Source organism: Micromys minutus (genome assembly GCF_963924665.1).
Source record: "Micromys minutus genome assembly, chromosome: 6".
Lineage (NCBI taxonomy): Eukaryota > Metazoa > Chordata > Mammalia > Rodentia > Muridae > Micromys > Micromys minutus.
This window is the reverse complement of record NC_137975.1, coordinates 74,426,963-74,444,969: the sequence shown is the minus strand read 5'-3', so window position 1 is coordinate 74,444,969 and position 18,007 is coordinate 74,426,963. Positions and strand designations below refer to the sequence as shown.

At 45.5% G+C, this 18,007-nt stretch overlaps 1 protein-coding gene across 4 annotated transcripts in view; it reads left to right on the top strand.

The window, feature by feature from the left end:
• The window catches only part of CARMIL1 (capping protein regulator and myosin 1 linker 1), a gene marked incomplete at both ends in the record, with an annotated part of 248,123 nt that overhangs the window by 228,174 nt on the left and 1,942 nt on the right, over positions 1–18,007 (top strand). For 2 of the 4 annotated variants that reach the window (XM_080918582.1, XM_080918583.1), the window contains 5 exons: positions 769–881; positions 3,111–3,534; positions 7,319–7,400; positions 8,715–8,918; positions 10,874–11,014. In XM_080918582.1, the coding sequence (XP_080774708.1) occupies positions 769–881; positions 3,111–3,534; positions 7,319–7,400; positions 8,715–8,918; positions 10,874–11,014 (964 nt within the window). Of the gene's footprint in view, positions 1–768; positions 882–3,110; positions 3,535–7,318; positions 7,401–8,714; positions 8,919–10,873; positions 11,015–13,829; positions 13,980–18,007 lie in introns of all 4 variants that reach the window. The other 2 variants (XM_080918581.1, XM_080918584.1) reach the window with 2 other exon arrangements.

Genomic DNA, 18,007 nt, shown 5'->3' with positions numbered 1-18,007 from the left:
TCAGCCTGTCTCCTCTGTTCTTTATCTCTAAAACGACTGGGCTGTGTTAGAGGGGCTGGGAGGTGCAACCAAGGCCTGTAAGCTGCTGCTCCTGAGGGGGCTGTGCTTTGTACTTCTGTCTCTGGAGCCTCTCCCCTCTCCACACTACCAGGGACCTCTGGGGCCAGCTGTGAATTTGGTCTCAAAGCAGGAAAACCTGGTGAGGCATTTAAAAGAAGCCACTCCTAGGTATCTGCCTGCCTCCCCAGTATAGGATCATAGTTGCCTTTGTCCTTTGTAGCATTTTGCAGACACAAACTTTTCACGCCCATTTGGTCCAGTCATACGGATCCCCCATCAGGCGCTGCTTACGGTGCCGTCTGTTCCTTGAGCAGATGTAGTGAAACATGCCTGAAATTCCAGTACCAGTGGGGCAGAAGCAGGAGGACTGCTGCAAGTTCAAAGCCAGCCTAGCCTGGTCCTGATAATGGGATCCAGGCCAGCCAGGGCTACTAACAGACTTGTTCTGAAGCCCATCCACCTCCACAGCGATACTGCGTTAAACATGCCTGATGTCACTGAAGCCTGTGCCCCACAATTACCAGCATTGAGCTCAGCATGTCTATAAGCCTTTATCTTCCTAGGCTGTGGTTCTACACCTGGCCTCTGTCCCTGTGAATCACATGACCCCTATTGTAATGAATCTTGGCCATTTTGTGGGTTGCTGAATCCGGCAAAACTGAAGGTACATGGAGTGGACTGTGGAGTGACATCATGTTTCTTTTGCAGGTCTGTTCCATCAGCATCATCCCCCATGATGGGGAACAGAATGGCCTCATGGGCAGAGTGGATGAAGGTGTAGATGAATTTTTCACCAAGAAGGTGACGAAAATGGACTGCAAGTAAGTTTCCAGTCATTTCATTAAAGACAGTATTTCATTCACATTTAAGCAACCAATGGTTACAATTTATCTAAGACATCACAGTCTCACAGGAGAGTTACTTTTTTGCTTGTTCTCCAACAGGGTATCATTGGTGATACTTGGGAACTTGTTAGGAATTCTAATTCTCAAGCTCTTGCCACCAGCCCACTGAACAAAGAACTGTGGGACCTGTTCCATCCCCGTGCCCACCCATCCAAGCCGCATATCTGCTAGGCCAGGGCTTTCCTCATAGTCATCTGGGTAATTCTGTTTCAGGGCAGTGAGCATCACACACTGGCATTACAGCCTTTGAACTTTCTTGTTCATAACTTGACCTGTTGGCCGGTTGGGCAGGAGAGGTAGTGCCAGGCCCTCTGACTTACACTGTTGTGTTGGTGTTGGCCTCTTGACAGGCTCTAGATCGCCTAGTACACAGACAAGCCTCTGGGCATGCCTGTGGGAGATTGTCTGGATTAGGTTCGCTGAGATGGGCAGATTCAGCCTGATTGCTGGCAGCTGTGTTGCATCCTGTCCAGACTCCTCGGAAAGGAGAAAGCCAGCTGAGCGTGCTCCCTCCTTCCTGTCATGCACAGCTCACACTGTACCAATGACTATCTCCCCATCGTGGACCGTACCTTTGAACTGTGAGCCAAAGCAAACCATTGCTTCCTTAAATAGGAAAAGTAAGGGATGTGTCCTGAAGACTTTCCTCTGTATTTTCCTATTACTAGGATGCTATTTCCTTAGAAGATAGGTCAATGACACTTTAACCTGAGGTGGACATAGTGGCACTTGCTTACGGTCCTAACGCTCAGGAGATTTGGGGAAGGAGGATTACTGTAAATTTGAGGTCAGCCTGTAAAACAGTGTGGCCTAATGAATTCCAGGCCAGCCTGAGCCGTGTGATCCTGCCTCAACCACACCTCAAAAAAGAAAAAAAAAGTTAAACGTAAAACTCTTCTGTCTTTCTACATGTTATTTCTGAAGTTATTTGATCTGTAACTAAAAGCTGATACATCCCTGAACACACTCTGAGCTTGGATAGTTTGTAAAGAATGCTTCACCTTGGAGATGAAGTTGGAAATGTATAAAACCTTGCCAATAGCCTAGGGCTGGCAGGCGGGAGAGCTAGGGAAGGGTTTGCCTGGCTGTGGACTGATGGGTCTTATCTGTCCTGTGCAGGACGCCAGAGTAGAAGCAAGTTAAGTCTCATATCCACGGCAACGTGGCTCAGAGATGCTTGTAAACGTTAGCACCTAATTATCAGCCACCTTTTACACTGGCCTTGCAGCTTAACATAGCATAACTTGGCAGAAAGACCCACCAATATGTCATTAATTCTTGGATAGTTTTTTTTTTTTTTTTTTTAAGAATGCTTCGTTCTCACAAATTAATTCGTGCTGATAGCTGGGCTTCACGCCTTTTCTTTTCTTCTTCCCCCTCCATACCTTCAAGAGTTTGCTTGGGTTTTGGTTGTTCTAGAATTCAAGGATTAGAGAGCTGCATTTTCAACTTTAAAGAGCTGAGAAAAACCAACACAAATGGAGCAAGATGGAGAATTAGGTCTTGATTCGTGGTGGCCACTTCAGACAGAATTCTGTTCACGATCGATACCTGGGTCTTTTTTCTTTCCTCGTGTTTTCAGTGTCTTCTATTGTTCTGCATTTTATTGTTTTTCATTGTTTGCTTTGCTCTTTTATTTTTGAGACAGTTTTACACTGTATCCCATGCTAGTCCGGAGTTCCCCAAATATGCCAGGGAAAATTTATACTCGCAATCATCCTCCTGCCTCACCTTTCCATGTGCTGGAGTTCTAGGAATGCATTGCCACATTCAGGAACTTCAGAATTTGAGTACAGGCTACAGTAGTTCTTGGCCTATAGTCACTGCTGATAAACACATCAAATACTAGAGTCACGAGTACTGGACCAGCTCCCTGGCCTTGATTCTTTCGTTGCTTCTTCCAGCAATGTATTTCATTTAAGCAGAGATTCAGATATTTTCCAGGATTGAGCGCTAAAAGTTAAATTTCACCAATTACCTAGTAATTAAGGATGGTCAAGGAAGCCCCTTTTAGTGTCCCCTAAATTAAACCAGGCAGTTGCCCAATTATGTCCCAAGTGGTCAAGTTCATGTTCGTTGACTAAGTCCTCACAGAACTTGTCTCCGTGGCCAAGCTAACCTGTCTGTGTCTTGGTTGTGGTGCAGGAGGTCATCCATGCGCTGCTCAGATACCCACGAACTCGGGGAAGGAGATGAGAAGAAAAAACGGGATTCTCGGAGAAGTGGCTTCCTCAACCTAATTAAATCCAGGTCCAAATCTGAACGGCCACCCACAGTCCTCATGACAGAAGAGCTCTCCTCGCCAAAAGGGGCAGTCCGGAGTCCGCCGGTGGATACCGCCAAGAAGGAGATAAAGGCAGCGGAGCACAATGGTGCTCCAGACCGCACAGAGGAGATGAAGACGCCGGAACCCCTGGAGGAGGGTCCCGCAGAGGAAGCTGGCAGGACGGAGCGCAGTGACAGCAGGGGCAGCCCACAGGGGGGCCGGCGCTATGTGCAGGTGATGGGCAGCGGGCTGCTGGCGGAGATGAAGGCCAAGCAGGAGCTAAGAGCAGCTTGTGCGCAGAAGGTGAGGGAGGGGTTTGTACGTTTGCCTCTCTGTTTTTACTGGGGAAAGAAGTACAGAAAAATAACTTATTGGCTAGATAGAAATGTAAACACAGGAAAGATGACTCTGGTTACCTGCCCTTGTTGCTCTTCTAGAGGACCCTAGTTCATTTCCCAGCACCCACTTGATGGTTCAAAACTATCAGCAACTTCAGTTCCAGGAGACCAGACACCCTCCTTTTAGGGGCACCTACATACACAAGCAAGTAAAACACTCACAAAATAAATCTTACAAAAAAAATGTCTTAAAATGTAACACCTAAAGTTTTATTCCCAAAGAATTCGGAGCCCAGATTCCAAACTCCTCACTTGTCTTCCCTGCCCTGGGACAGGCTTTAATCTGTTGGTTGTTTGGGTCTCACATAGTGACACAGGCTCACCTCAGACTCACTTTGTGGTCCAGGTTGGTGTCAGATTCTGTACGTAGCACTGGGTGGCCCCAAGCTCCTGGTGAGCCCCCTTGCTCAGTCCCCTATGCCTTCCTTGTCACTTGGTCCACAAGCCACCCTCTCCACGAAATTCCCTTCTCAGGCAGTTTGCTCTGCCTGTCCTGTTACTTCTGCCCTGGGTGGATAAGACCACCCCAGTGTGGTGCGTTCCATTCCTCCATTGCCAGGCACAAACATGACTCCAAAACCCGGTAGCTTTTCATACAGGTTTACATATTAAATTCTCAACCCACAAACCCTCTACACAACAAGATCATATGCAATGGATAAAGATGTAAACTGCCCTTCTATATGAGATAAAATGACCTATAGAATCCTTTAAAAATACTCATATCTACCTATCGCCAATTAAGTCCACCTGGATCTAGATCCGCTTTCTCCAGCTCCATCTTGATTCTTCCCCCAATCTCTGCTCCTCTATTTTCCTACCTTTTCTCTGCCCACCTCTCCACTGTCCAATCATGTATCACCTTAACATCAGTCCACAACTGCGTCCCCATGTAGTTCATAGCTTACGCTGTTTCCAGGCTTCAAAGTCCTTTGCCACATTCTTGACTTAAATTCTCCAGCACACTGAAGGAAATTTTTGGAAAAGGAAAATGTTGAGTTTCCTCATAATTCAGCTTAAAGATGGTTTACCTACCTCGCGCCATCCTTTTAAGCTTTGTGGTACTAGAGATCAAGCCCCGCCCACAGGGTTTTGCACAAGTTCATCTGACAACCTCCACTCAGCTGCTTTCCTGTTTTGAGTCTTTCGTTCTTTCTTTCTTTCTTTCTTTCTTTCTTTCTTTCTTTCTTTCTTTCTTTTTTTTTTTTTTTTTGGAATTTTGTCTGTTTTCTTTCATAGCTTCTTAAAGGAAAGTGTCCTTGTGGTGATTGTTAAGATAAAGGTGCCCAGGTTGTGTTCATCATCCTGAGCTCTAGGAAAAGTTCCCCCAGAGAAAGGGAAGCTGTGTGCCTGTTGTGCTCAAGGCATCAGAAGGAAATGGTTCTCCCCAGTGGGGCTTGGCTCAGAGGAAGCAAAAGGTGGCTTCACAGCAGACACAGAGGGCTCTCGCATTACCTCTTAACATCTGCTGTTTATTGAACTCCACATCCCCGTAAGATCCTGCAGCTGTTCACCACAGTTCTACCAGCAAGCAATTCCCCAGCCTCAGACACCTACTTTACTGCACCACCACCCAGACCCTTACTATAGCCCAAACGTGGAGATCCTACGTAGCTGTCTCTCCTACTGGTGCTGTACGGTGACCTTCGCTCTGCAGGGTGCTGGGAAATACTTCATCCCCACGATTCGGCCAGATGCCTAAGTATTTTATAAATTTATAGCAGCAAATGTATTTTCCTAATGAAGTTTTATCACCGTTTCCTGTGATGAACCACTTCCTTGGTGAAAAGTTGGGAATTCTAGAGTGGTGTCCCACGTATTTGGGACTGATGCATGAACTGTCTCAGAGTGACAGAATCCTTCTGGTTTTATAGCTAGGTTTGTGGTCCAGGTTTATCTTAATGTTCTCATAGTGCCACCTAGTGTCCCTTTAAACAGTATTTTTTAAAAAGTCACCGTTGTCCAATCAGAACAATGAGAGAAGGCTTCTCAGTTTTAGTGTTAGAATGTTTCCTGGAATGTATCACTGAGTTTATTGACAAAGGTAGCAACATGAGCATCCATGGTTGGGATACAGTTGGCTCTGCCATTGGAAGAGGAGAGCTGAGAAGTAGACAGGGCCCCACGGTGTGTTGTAGTCTGCCCTGCAGTCATCTGCACAGAGGACGGGCGTGGGGTCCTCTTCTCTCGTTGTCACTTTCTCATAGCAGTGCCAGCTCGTGTGCTTGTCAAAGTGGTGCTGGGATCTACTCATCACCCTCAGAACCAGCAGCTGAGACCACTGTACCTCTCTGCTACCTCCTAGCAATGATCAGCATGAAAACCAGTGCGTCACGGGGAATTAATCACCTACACTATGGACCATGGACACCATATTGAATCTAGGAGTGGGTGGCAGATTCTCGCTTTTTAAGTGAGGAATGGTAATCAGGCTGTAGCTCAGAGTACCTACTGCTCTACCTAGTCACCTCATCTTTTTATTCTAATGATTATTTTTTTAAAAAAAAATGTTTTTGAGACAGAATCTCACCCCATAGCTCAGACTGACTTCAACCTCACTATGTTAGCCCGGGTTGACCTTGAACTTGGCCAAAAAGCTTCCTGTTTCAGCCTTTCCACTAGTGAAACTCTAGGCGGGAACCAGCACAGCACATTTTGGGTTGTTGCAGGAGGGACCGTGCAGGTCATTCTTTCAGGATTCTTGGATTTTATGCAGATGCTGGTTCTACTTATATTTCAGACTCTTGCTCTAACATGGCTTTCTGCACTATGAGAGAGAAAGGTGCTTTTTTTCCCCCCAGTTTCAGCTCCTACCCTCAGACTGCCATAGTCTGCCCTCCTAGGCTACCACGAACTCCTCTCTCCAGCAGGTTCTTAAAAAAATCCCATTGGGCGCTGAGGGTGTAGCTAGGTGTTGTGTGTTTGTCTCATGTGTAAGGCCCTGGGTTTCATTTCCATCGCTAGAGCCCTGGCATTTGCATTTATCTCCTAATGGCAAGTCTCCGATCTATGGTTCCTCTTCAGTGGCAAGGGGGACCTAGCCTGCTGGGAGGTCCGTAAGCCTGGGCTGTACACGGAAGATGGGAAAGCTTCAATTGCTTTTAAACCTTTATCTAGTTCATGCGTATATGTTTGTATGTGGTATATGTATGTGCCATGGTGCGTGTGGAGAAGCTAGAGGAGAACTTGCAAGAGTCAGTCTGTCCTTCTGCCACCTCAACACAAGTCTTTACCTTGTTGGGAAGCGCCCTTGCCTCCTGAGCTGTCTCTCGGACATCTCCGTAAATGCTTTTAAAACTAGATTTCTGGAAGCTCATGGCTAAAATTCCAGCACTTGGGAAGATAAGATAGAAGAATCGAAAACCTGAGGCCAGCCTGGACTACGTATAGTGAATTCTAGAGTAGCCTAGGCTACAAAGTGGGATCCGATCTCAAAACAAACAAAAGCAAACACAAACGTACAAAACAAAGTAGATTACCTGGCCAGCAAACCTGGAATCCTTTATCTTTCTAGATTGTGGATTGTGACCCCCTCGTGTGGATCTTGTGGGTACTGCAAGGTCTCTTGGTCTTTGATGCTGGTCCCGTTGATAGCGAGGGTGGGGGAGTCATTGTCTGTTGGTATTCATTATCTGCCTCACTGATTCCGTCATGTTTTACTTGTATGGGGGGGTGTCTTAAATTTTTAGAAGCTTGGCAATGATGTCATCTCCCAGGATTCCTCCAGCCCAGTCGTGAGCAACACAGAGCGAGCAGATGGCGGTACAACAGGTAAGCAGAAGTGTTGATGACTCCCCCGGGGAAACCATTCACCTTCTGGTTTGGGGACTCTCACACAGACACAGAGACACACACACAGACAGACAGACAGACAGACAGACAGACAGACACACACACACACACACACACACCTTTTTAACAAATTCTTAAATTGTGGGCATTCTGGTGAAGGGGAAGGGAAACCATTCACCTTCTGGTTTGGGGACTCTCATACAGACACAGAGACACACAGACAGACAGACAGACAGACAGACAGACACACACACACACACACACCTTTTTAACAAATTCTTAAATTGTGGGCATTCTGGTGAAGGGGACGAAGTATGTTTTGAGCAGTAAGCTGCACATGGACTACCAAAGGAGGGCAGGTGTTTTGTCTGTCGGGAGGAAATACTCTTCTCCTGTGACTCAGGCGTGGGAAGCCCCTAGGCTTTGTTCCCCTGAAAACCATTTACTACCTGTGTTAGGTGTAAAGGAGATGTGCTCCATCAGATGGAAACTAGGAGCCACTTTGAAAACCCTTTTAGAACGCTCAGCAGTTTTGCGAGCTGCATGTTGCCTGCAGACAGCAGCTGTAGTGTGGCTAGGGAAGGATGGGGTGACATTTCAGAAACTGTTCTCCATTAAGCCTGATCAGCCTTCTCCCTTGACCTGTAGCCAGATCCCTAATGGGCTGGTTGCTGACCAGCACTGAAGCATTTCCTGTTGGGGTGCCTGTCCCACCTGTCGGGTCTCAGAAAGACCCAACGGTGTCAAACCTCTGAAGAATCACCTTTACTTGCATCTGAAAATAGAACCACACAGTACAGCATTAAAAACAATGACATCTATCACAAGCATCTCTTGGTTCTTGTCTTCAGGGAGGAAAGAATTCAGTAGAGAGAAACCAACCACTGAAGCCGTTTATTTAGCAAAGCAAAGCAAGCACTTCACTGAGAAATTGAAGAGGGTGGTCCCAGAGCGGGCAGTGAGCCCAGCAGCCTCCCCAAACAGGAAGGAGAACTTAGGCCATTTATAGGAATCCTTTCCCCCAGCTGCACCCCTCTGCGGGCTCTGCCATCTACCTGGCAGTCTCTGGGCCCGTGAGACCCTTTTGAGACACGCTCCCAGTCAGCAGGCTTCTCTGAAGGAAGTCGGCCTCTCACTAGTGTTTGGCTCTAAAACCCTCTCCGATGGACACTTTTGTTCTGAAGATCCCTGATGAGGGGTGATAACCATAGTCTATACCAGAGCTACATTTCAATGATTGCTTTCTCTGACTTTTGATATTTAAAATGTGTTTTGGACCGCTTCTTGTTTTAGTGCCTAAACTGCAACCAGAGGCCCGCTTTGGTTTGGGAACCCCAGAAAAGAATGCCAAAGCCGAACCCAAAGTGGACGGGAGCTGCAGACCCCGAAGCTCCTCCGGCATGCCCACCAGCCCGAAGCCCCTGCTTCAGTCCCCTAAGCCCAGCCCGGCAGCCCGGCCGTCCATCCCTCAGAAGCCAAGAACTGCCTCCCGACCTGGTAAGGGCCTTAGGAGTCTGGAAGTCAGACTGGATGTGCACAGGCTGGCTGCATCCATGGGTACCTGCAGGAGTAGGTAAAATATGGTAGACTCCTGGATATAGGAAACTGGAACTGGGAAACACATGAAACCTGAAGGGACCTGGTGAGGACTAACAGACTCAATACCAAGGCCCGCTGTATCTGAGGGATGGGACCCAAGACTCCCCCCGATGTTGGGAAAACCACCCTGGGTGTGCTGGTCATCACCTCTGAAATCATACCACAGGGCGTTCAGATTATGCAGAAGGCCAGTGGAAAGACAGAGGCTGCCAGTGAGACTAGGCTTGTGCAGCTATACATCAGACCTGCTGGCACCTCAGAGGTTCAGGACAGATTTTGGCAAACCGTGGGCCTGTTTTGAAAATAAGATTTCCTCAGATGGTGCGAGTGTTGGGCAGGTGCATTGTTGATGGGGCCATGTGTGAGGTCCGGCCAAGGATATCCAAGAGATTGATCCTCCGGCCAGTTAGAAAGGTGTTTGCTGATTTAGAAAGTCTTGTAGAAGAAACTTTAAAATACTAGAAAGGGGTTGAGTTCTGCCTTATTTTTTTATGCAAAAAAAAAAAAAAAAAAAAAAAAAAAAAAAAAGTTTGGTATCCAGCTTTCTTTAAAAAAGTACTGTAAAAGATTTTCAGACCATCAAAAGCTGACTCAGTAATGTGATCTGCTGTGATGAGAGCCCGCCAGCTTCTCTTCCTCTTCTCTGTGGTTTCCCCAGAGAACTTAGGAAACAGGCAGAGATGCAGCCAGACCTCTGCCATCCTCATCAAATTGTCTTTATCTTCCTCTGCATTCTCCAACTGAGAAGCTGAGGTAGGAGAATTGCTAAGTTTGAAGTTATCCTGGGCTACATAGTGGGTCTTGGGCCAGCCTGGTCTACAGCATGAAACATGGCACAAACAGACCAAATTCCTGAAAAGCGGGAACTTGCCAACAGAAAGAAGGCATGGTGGTTTCGGGGCTTCGGTGTGTTTCTTGTTTGAAGTAAGGGAACAGCGCATGACATCTAACCTATGTCATGGAGAGTCACCGCTGTCGTAGGCAATCCCTTTCAGCCCTTTACTTCATAACCTAGCACGCGGCACATTAGGAGCTGAGTTCATGAACTGCTTCCCAAGGCCTGAGAAGCCAGCATGGTTCCAAGTCTTCTGGCTGTCTTCACACCACCTTAGCCCAGGACTTCATTTAGTCTTAGAGGCCCAGAAACCAAAGCCCTGAATGGGCCCAAGAGTCCATGATTTCCAATGACTCCTCAAGCATTCCATGTCTGTACAAACTTGTACATGTGTGTACATACATGTGTACATGTGCGTTGTGACTGACTAGCTCTGAAACACTGGTAAAGGCATTCTGTTACATACGGTGCATGTTTTAGACAGTCAACAATGCTGTGTCTGAGGGAAGGGACCTGTGGTTGACTTAGCGTCTCACTGTCAAACGTTAGCTCATTGAATATCCTCAGCATAGATCCAGATCTGTGTGTATTTTGACTTTTGATAATTGCCACCGCTTTTTCTTTATTGTTCATGCGTGCTTATTACTTCACTGGGCAGACATACAAAGGCAATCTTTGAACATTCTATGATAATTTTTCTTCTTTTTTTAAAAAAATGAGTCATGTGTATGTGATAATTCACCTGGCCTATATGATGAAGTGATGCTGGCTTTCAGATAAAAATGGAGAATTCTGACCCTGGCGGGTTTTACACCTTTTTAGCCCAGGACATCACTTAGTCTTCTTGTAGGTCCAGAAACCAAAGTCCCTGACGGGTCCAAAAATCCATGATTTCAAATGATTCCTAAAGCACCGGATTCCATGTATGCAGAAACATGTGCATATATGTATGTATGTACATGTGTGTTGGAAATACAAATTGTAGAACCGTTTGTTTTGTGTCTTTGTACTTCTGTAGAAGACACCCCAGACTCTCCATCTGGTCCTAGTTCCCCTAAAGTTGCCCTTCTTCCACCCATCCTCAAAAAAGTCTCCTCGGACAAAGAGCGTGATGGCCAGAGCAGCTCCCAGGCCAGTCCTAGGACCTTCTCCCAGGAAGGTAAGAACATTTTTGTCTTTGGATTTATTCTCCCCAAAGAGTTTCATTTCAAAGGGAAATGGTCCCAGACCTAAGCGGTATTGTGGAGTTCAAGCCAGCATGCCTTGGATTTGAAGATGGGAAGCAGCCGGGGCACATGCACTGGTAATCTGTGTCTGACATTAGGACGTCGTGAGGAATGAAAAGAGTAGCTGAGCCACCCGGCCAGACCCACCTTCCCTACAGGAGTAATTGCTGGATGCTACTCATCCGCTCGCAGCAGGTTAGGGCTCATGAATAAGTTTCTAGGTCCCATCATTTCTAAGGAAAGCACTCCCTTAGCTGGTTTCTCACCATTGTCACAGTTGAAGGGCAGCTGTGGGACATTAACTTTGTCATGGCTCAGAAGCACGCCATCTGCCCTGTGGGACCTCGAGGCTCACTGGACTCTCTGGGTCATGAGTTCTACTTTCTCAGAAATGTGGCCCCTGTTTAGACAGACACTCCTAGAGTGTCCCTGGTCCAGTGTGTTCCCTCTAGTTCACTGAGGTGGGAATGGCCTTTTCCTATGATTCTCATGCTGGCCTCCCGCAGCCCCAAAACCAGACTGAGGGGAGTAAGGCAGGCTGGGGTAACTGTGACATGTGTGGTGTTTCTTTCATTTCTCCTATTTTAGTTCTTTGCTTTTTATTTTATGTATTTTTGTTGGCTTGTTTGGATTTTTTGGTTTTGTTGTTTTTATTTTTATTTTTTGAGGCAGAGGTCTCATTGTATAGCGACTGGCCTAGAACTCCCTCTGTAACTCAGGCTGGCTTCAGTCAAATTCATGGTGAGTCTCTTGCCTTAGCCTCCCAAATGCCAGGATTACATGAGTGAGTCACCGTGCTTGGCCTTTCTTTATTATTTCAAATGGCACAGTTGGCTTTTGGGTACAATGCTGTCTCTAAACCAGATATGCACTATAAAAAAGCCATTAATCCCCATGTCCGGATCCTTGCTGGGGTTTGGTGCATTGTTAACTTTAGATTGATGTTGGTACGTTAGGCTTCTGTCATCTCTCCGGTCCTGGTAGCTCGTTTATTTTTTTATTATTATTATTTTCTTGGTAACGGTCTCGGGCTGAGCTAATGGAAGGCACAGTTGCCGTTGTCCTCATGGCTTATAATCTAATAAAGTAAATAACAGTTTGCTCTTCTGTCTCCTTTCTGCTAATGCATTTGAAAGGTGGAAGTCTCCCTCTCCTACTGTCTAGAGACAAATGAAGGACGGAAGCTGGTAAACAAACTACTTTGTCAAGGAAGCTAAAGAGGGAACTGCTATTAAATTCTCATTTCACAGCGAGGGGATGGACGCTGGCCTTGCCGTCACAGCTGGAGCATTAGAGAGGGGTCACTCTATGGAGAAGAGCCTTTAGTAGTTCGTTCAGAGCAACCTCAGCCCCTAAGAGTCCCTCACAGCCAGGTGTCCCCCTCATTGCCTCTCCATTGGCGCCCACCTTGTCTTTCTGTTCTGCAGTTTCTATCTTCACCCCTTAGCTTTTAAGAAAACTTTGAAAATGCCTGAGAGGGTTTTAATGGGGAGAAATGGGGGGAGAGCTGTGATGTGCAAGAACATTCATCTTACTAAAACAATTGAAATGCCGGTAAATTTACACATAACAGGGTGGGTAGAGGCCAGAGAGTTCAGTTTCGTAAACCTCTGAGTAGAATATTTTTTCTGAAAATGACCCCTGCTTAGGGGTGTCCAATCTATAACCCGAGAGCCACCTGCAGCTGAGTTTGGCTGAGAGCATGCACAACTGCAGCTCCACACAAAATGCTGTTTACTTGCAGCAATTGGGCTCAGCAGGGGTTTGTGGTTTGGGGAATGGTGTTTCGTTTTCTTTAACCCAATTTGCATAGTTCCCAAGTGTCAAAAAGTTGGACACACCTGATAGGTAATCAAAGCTATCAGGAGCCTCTGGTGACAATGGAAGTAACCTAGGGGACACTACCAGCAAGCTCAGAGCTGCTGTGGAAAAGAGAGAATCCCAAACAGGGGAGCCAACCCCTCTAGAGCTCCAGAATTAGGCTAGGTTTCAGATCCTCCTTCCAAGAAATAGCAAGTGCTAGTGATACCTCATTGGCTTATCCACTGGGAGTTGATCAAGACTGCAGAGCCCTCCCTGAGATTTCTTTCCTGTCTGGTTCTAGAAGAAACTACTGACAGTCTTGTGTTCTGTACTGATATCAGGCTGAAAGTACATCAAGTCTGAGTACCATTTCCAGATGTTGAGGGGTAAGATGTTGACGTCAGCCAGTGAACTAGCCGGTCATTGGTGGGGTAGAAGACATGGCAGCCACTCATAAGCCCTGCCTTTCTCTCTAGAAGCTGTTCTATTGTCTCTTCCTGTGTGTGTTATTTATGCTGGTTACTTCATTCCCTTGTTCTCTGCTTCCCTCTGGACTAGCGTGCCCAACTAATTTCTGAAACAGGTAAATGACTGAAATTCTTTCAGATTATTCCATAGTAAATGTGATTTTTTTTTTTTTTTTTTTTTTTTTTTTTTTTGTTAATCCATCTTGGAATCAAAATTGATAATATGGGGGCATTCTTGTCATAATCTTTCTGGGGCAGGATCAGAACTCACCTCATCTTGCACATTCCCATAATGTTGGTTGATGAATTCTGTAGACAACAGCAGATCTACCCAGGACCAACACTCTTAAGTTCTTGGAATCCTAACTCGGGGTGGATGAGCTGATTCTTAAGTGTTAATATTTATTATTTTAACATGGATGTCAACACATTGCTGTACCTGCTGCTACAAAGGGTAAACCGGATCCCTTTTCCTCAGTAGTGCAAAGAGGAGATTATTTCAAAAGGCATTCAGATCATGGCAGTGGCAAGCCTTCCACTAGAGGGAAAAGATCTTCAAAACTCTACTTCGCCATTGCGGAAGAGGAAGTGAATGCGCCTGGGTACAGGAAGTCACAGCCAACAAATGGTTAGAGCCTTTGGTTTTCCTGCCTCGCTGACCTGAAGCTGAGGAACGGCACTAACAAACAAGCTTTAATTGAGTAGCTGTTGGTCGGGGCTGGGTCAGATCCCTTAGAGGACTGAGTTCTCACTCAGCTACTACACAGCCACAGGATGGTCCCTCCACGGGGAGAAAAATATTAAATCAAAATGTAAAACTAGATTATGGGGAGCTTCAAGTTACCTTAGGGGTTTGTTTATTCAAATTATGTTGGGCATGGATGTTAATTTTTCTATTTGGGGTCATATCTCTTCTATCTTTTTTTAAAATTACGCTTTCATTGGAGTTAAGTTAGAAATTCATAGAACAATCAAGAACATTTCCCAATAGAAATTGATCTAAGGGGTTACCACTCACTGTAACAACAAAAAGGCCCCCAGTTAAATGCAGACCTTGGATCACATACATGATTTTTCTTACCTGTTAGCTTTTCCACCTTAAAAGGGAATTCATTTTAGCTTTTCTACCTTAAGACACAGCTCACTGGAAGTGCCAGCACTCCCACCTTCCTGCTCTCTCTTCCATTAGGCCCTATGGTAAACTTCTCTCTAATGTGCCAAGAGACACAAAGGGAGACGTCTGCTGTTACCCTCAGCCAGTACTGCTGCTGACTTAGGGAAAAAGCATTCCAATGGCCACAGTGCAAAATTTCATGTAAATGAAAACATAGCAAATCGAGGAAGAAGAATATAAGTACTCTGCTATGGGAGATCCCCTTAAAGAATGTCTGCCCTTGGAGTAAAGCTCTTTTCTTCCCATCAAACATTACCAGAGGTTACCATGTGCAAGCATTTAGATGCCTGTGGTCAGACATGAGGCCCAGCATTCCAATGTAATGAAATGACCTTCATCTTCTCTAAGCAGTCTGGACTCAAGCTGGTGAGCATGACTTATGATAGGGAAAGCTTGATTTTAGAGAATGTGCTTGGGGAGAGATGCAAGACCCACAAGGTCCCTACCAACCCTCTATCAGCAAGAACACCCAGGGCCTGGCTTATAAGCCAGTGCTATCAGAGGACCCTTTTGCATGCCACTCAGGTATTATAGCTGGATAACAGGGTGGAGGTAAGAGATAGCCCACAGCACAAAGCATGAAGAATAAGTCATGGAAGGGTAAATCATTCTCTCCGGACCAAGCAGCATCTTCTCTGTAGGAAGTCAGTTTAATTGGTACGTTAATTGTGATGGACACGGTCAGTGTGTGTTGTGCTAAGGACAGCACGTAGGACCTTGTACCTGCTGAGTGGGCTCCATACGGCTCAGCTACATTCCAAACCTGTGCTTCACCTCCAACTGACCCCCTGTGTGATCGATGTATTTGCAGAGCCGTGGTAAGATGACTTCGAGTTATAGGCAATCAAGTCTTACGCTAGCAAAAAGAAAAACAAAAGAAAAGAAAAGAAAATCTCTTAATTTCTGTCATAGGAAAGTCACATCAGTGAACAGCTACATTTATAAACAATGAAGGAGTAATTTTTTGAGACTTCATAGGACAGAATCTCTAGTCTTTTATTAAGAACAACTGAGGTTACATAGATGTTTCTAGAGCCTGGAAATCTACATTGTCAACTCTTAGATTCACTTACAGCTCTTATTAACACAGTTCTCTTGGTGCAAAACCAAAAACCACTGACAGCGTGCACACAGCACACAGTAAGCCACCCCTGGGACCACATCTATCAGCCAATAAAACAGAACGACAGGGGCAGCTACAGGGATAAGCAGTGAGAAAAACCCTGTGTCCCTTTCTGACTTTCCTATGACCTCAGTACTTTGCCATTCCTCGTGATGGGTTGGGTCAAATTTTGGCAAGATTAAATGGGACCATCTTGTATTAGCTTTTGTACCTTGACTTCTTGAAATGGGGAGCCCCAAAATGTTCATGGGTACTTCAATTAAAGTGGTTTGTGTCTGCTATGTCCTTTTGTTAGTGCCTAGTCTCCCCGCTCTGCCTTCACCTTTGAGAACCACATAGCCCGCTTTTTCAATCGCATTTAGCAGAGCAACTGACAGAACCGTGGGTTGGACTCTCAAGTCCTTGAAGAGCAACCTCGTTGACTCTAAACGTGCTTTCTGAATTCCCCAAGCCTTGTGTTTATGAGCCAAATGAAAGCTAGTGTTCTCAAAGCATGCTGCATCTTTAGCCACAGTTGATGTGGTTTAATCATGTGGCTATTTTGATACTGATTTCATTGTCCCTTCGTCTCTGATGATAAGATGTGATATTTTTTGTTAGCAATTACCCTATTTTCTTGAAGAAAATAGCTGTGCTATTGCTTGACTTTGTTTGTGTCGTGACCCAATTCTGGGAGTCCCTTTCTATATCCTTCACTGCTTCCCTGATTCAGCCTGCAGCCACAGACTCTTGGCTGGTCTCAGTCTGTGAGCTAGTGCTTGGCTCGACCTTCTTTCCCCAGATCCAGATTCAGGTTCCACTTCCCACTGCCCCTTTAAGAATTCTTCAGGAGCAGATAACTGTAGCAGTGCACACCTGCAATCCCAGAACTCAGGAGGTCGAGGCAGGAGGGTCTAGAGTTCAAGGTCATTTTCAGCTACACAGAGAATTGAGAATAATATAAAACTCTGTCTCAAAACAGCTAATGAATTTTCAGGAAAAAGCCAAGCGGCTGCTTGAGATTTTTTCCAACTATTGCTAGAAAGACATTAAAAAGCAGCCTACAGAGGATTATTTTAAAGCAATGCCCTGCTTTATCCCAGTAGATATATATCTCCCTCGAGTTTATGACCATTTCAAGGCCTGCATCTGAATCTCTGACTCCAAGTCTGTATGCATATTTCAGAAGGCTTACAATTTGCATATGTGCATAGGCAAAGTTGAATCGAGGTCAAGAAAAGAAACCATTAAGTTTGAGGTTCTCGGTAACACTTATTCCCACCTCAGACAGGATTTGAATACGCAGTATTTCCACCTAATAAGTGACCGTTCAGACATTTCTGTGTATCTTTTATCCAGCAGTAGTACATTGGATGCTAATAAATACGTGTGTAGATGGTCTTATATGTCAGGACACCCTAGCATTCTTAACTCTAACTGCAATTGGCATCTTAAAGGCATGTAATTAAGTAATGTTTCCCCTAAGGGCTGGAACATTCCTTCTACAAAGCTGTTTGCATCAAGGATCGGGATTGAATAGGTTAGAAGACCAGTAGGGTGCTGTGCTTAGTTCTTCAAGTTCTATGTTTAGTTCTTCCTGCCCACATCTAATATGAATGGCATGCCAGATGCTACTAGGGTCCTTTTGACACTCAGAATTTAATCAATGAAGGTGAGTGTGTTGAGAATAAGCTTTCCCCATTGGTCCTAAGTATCAAACCCAAGGCCTCACACAAGCTCTACTGTTGTGCTCCATCTGTTCTGGATGTATTTTCAGTGTTCCTATCATACTGAAACACATAGCCTTCTTGATACTGTTAATTTTCCTCTTAGTCACCATTATGGGTTGTTAGTTTTATGGCTAAGTATGACTCCATTAGCAACCAGAAAAGAGAAGGTTAACTTGGTGATGTTCGCTCTCCCCTCTCCCCACTACCACATGTTGCTGTCCCCCTCCCTACCCCCACCTCAGTTCCCTAACCTGGAGGACACAGAAGCCCAGCATCAACTTAGAAGGTCAGTACTGGCTGAAGTTGAAAAACCAGACTGCCTTTTCCAAGAAGATGCCCATCCTGTATCCCTCTAGAATTTATTCACACTTGAGGTGTGGCCCTGATCTATGGGGTTACTTCTGGACCCATCTGACATAAATTTTTGGTTCCTGAATGTCTTCATATTTAGAAAGTATTTTTGTGTCATTTCATATAAGATGGATTTGGACCATATTGCGCAGGATCAGAGGGTTCGTTATCTTAATCTAGGGACTCAAGCAAATGAGTTTTCTCTGAAGACAGTCGTCAGAAGTGCTGCCTTTCCCAATTATTTTCCCTTGAGTCCTCCCTAACACTGGAGTGTTAGACACTCTTTCCCATTTCTCTGT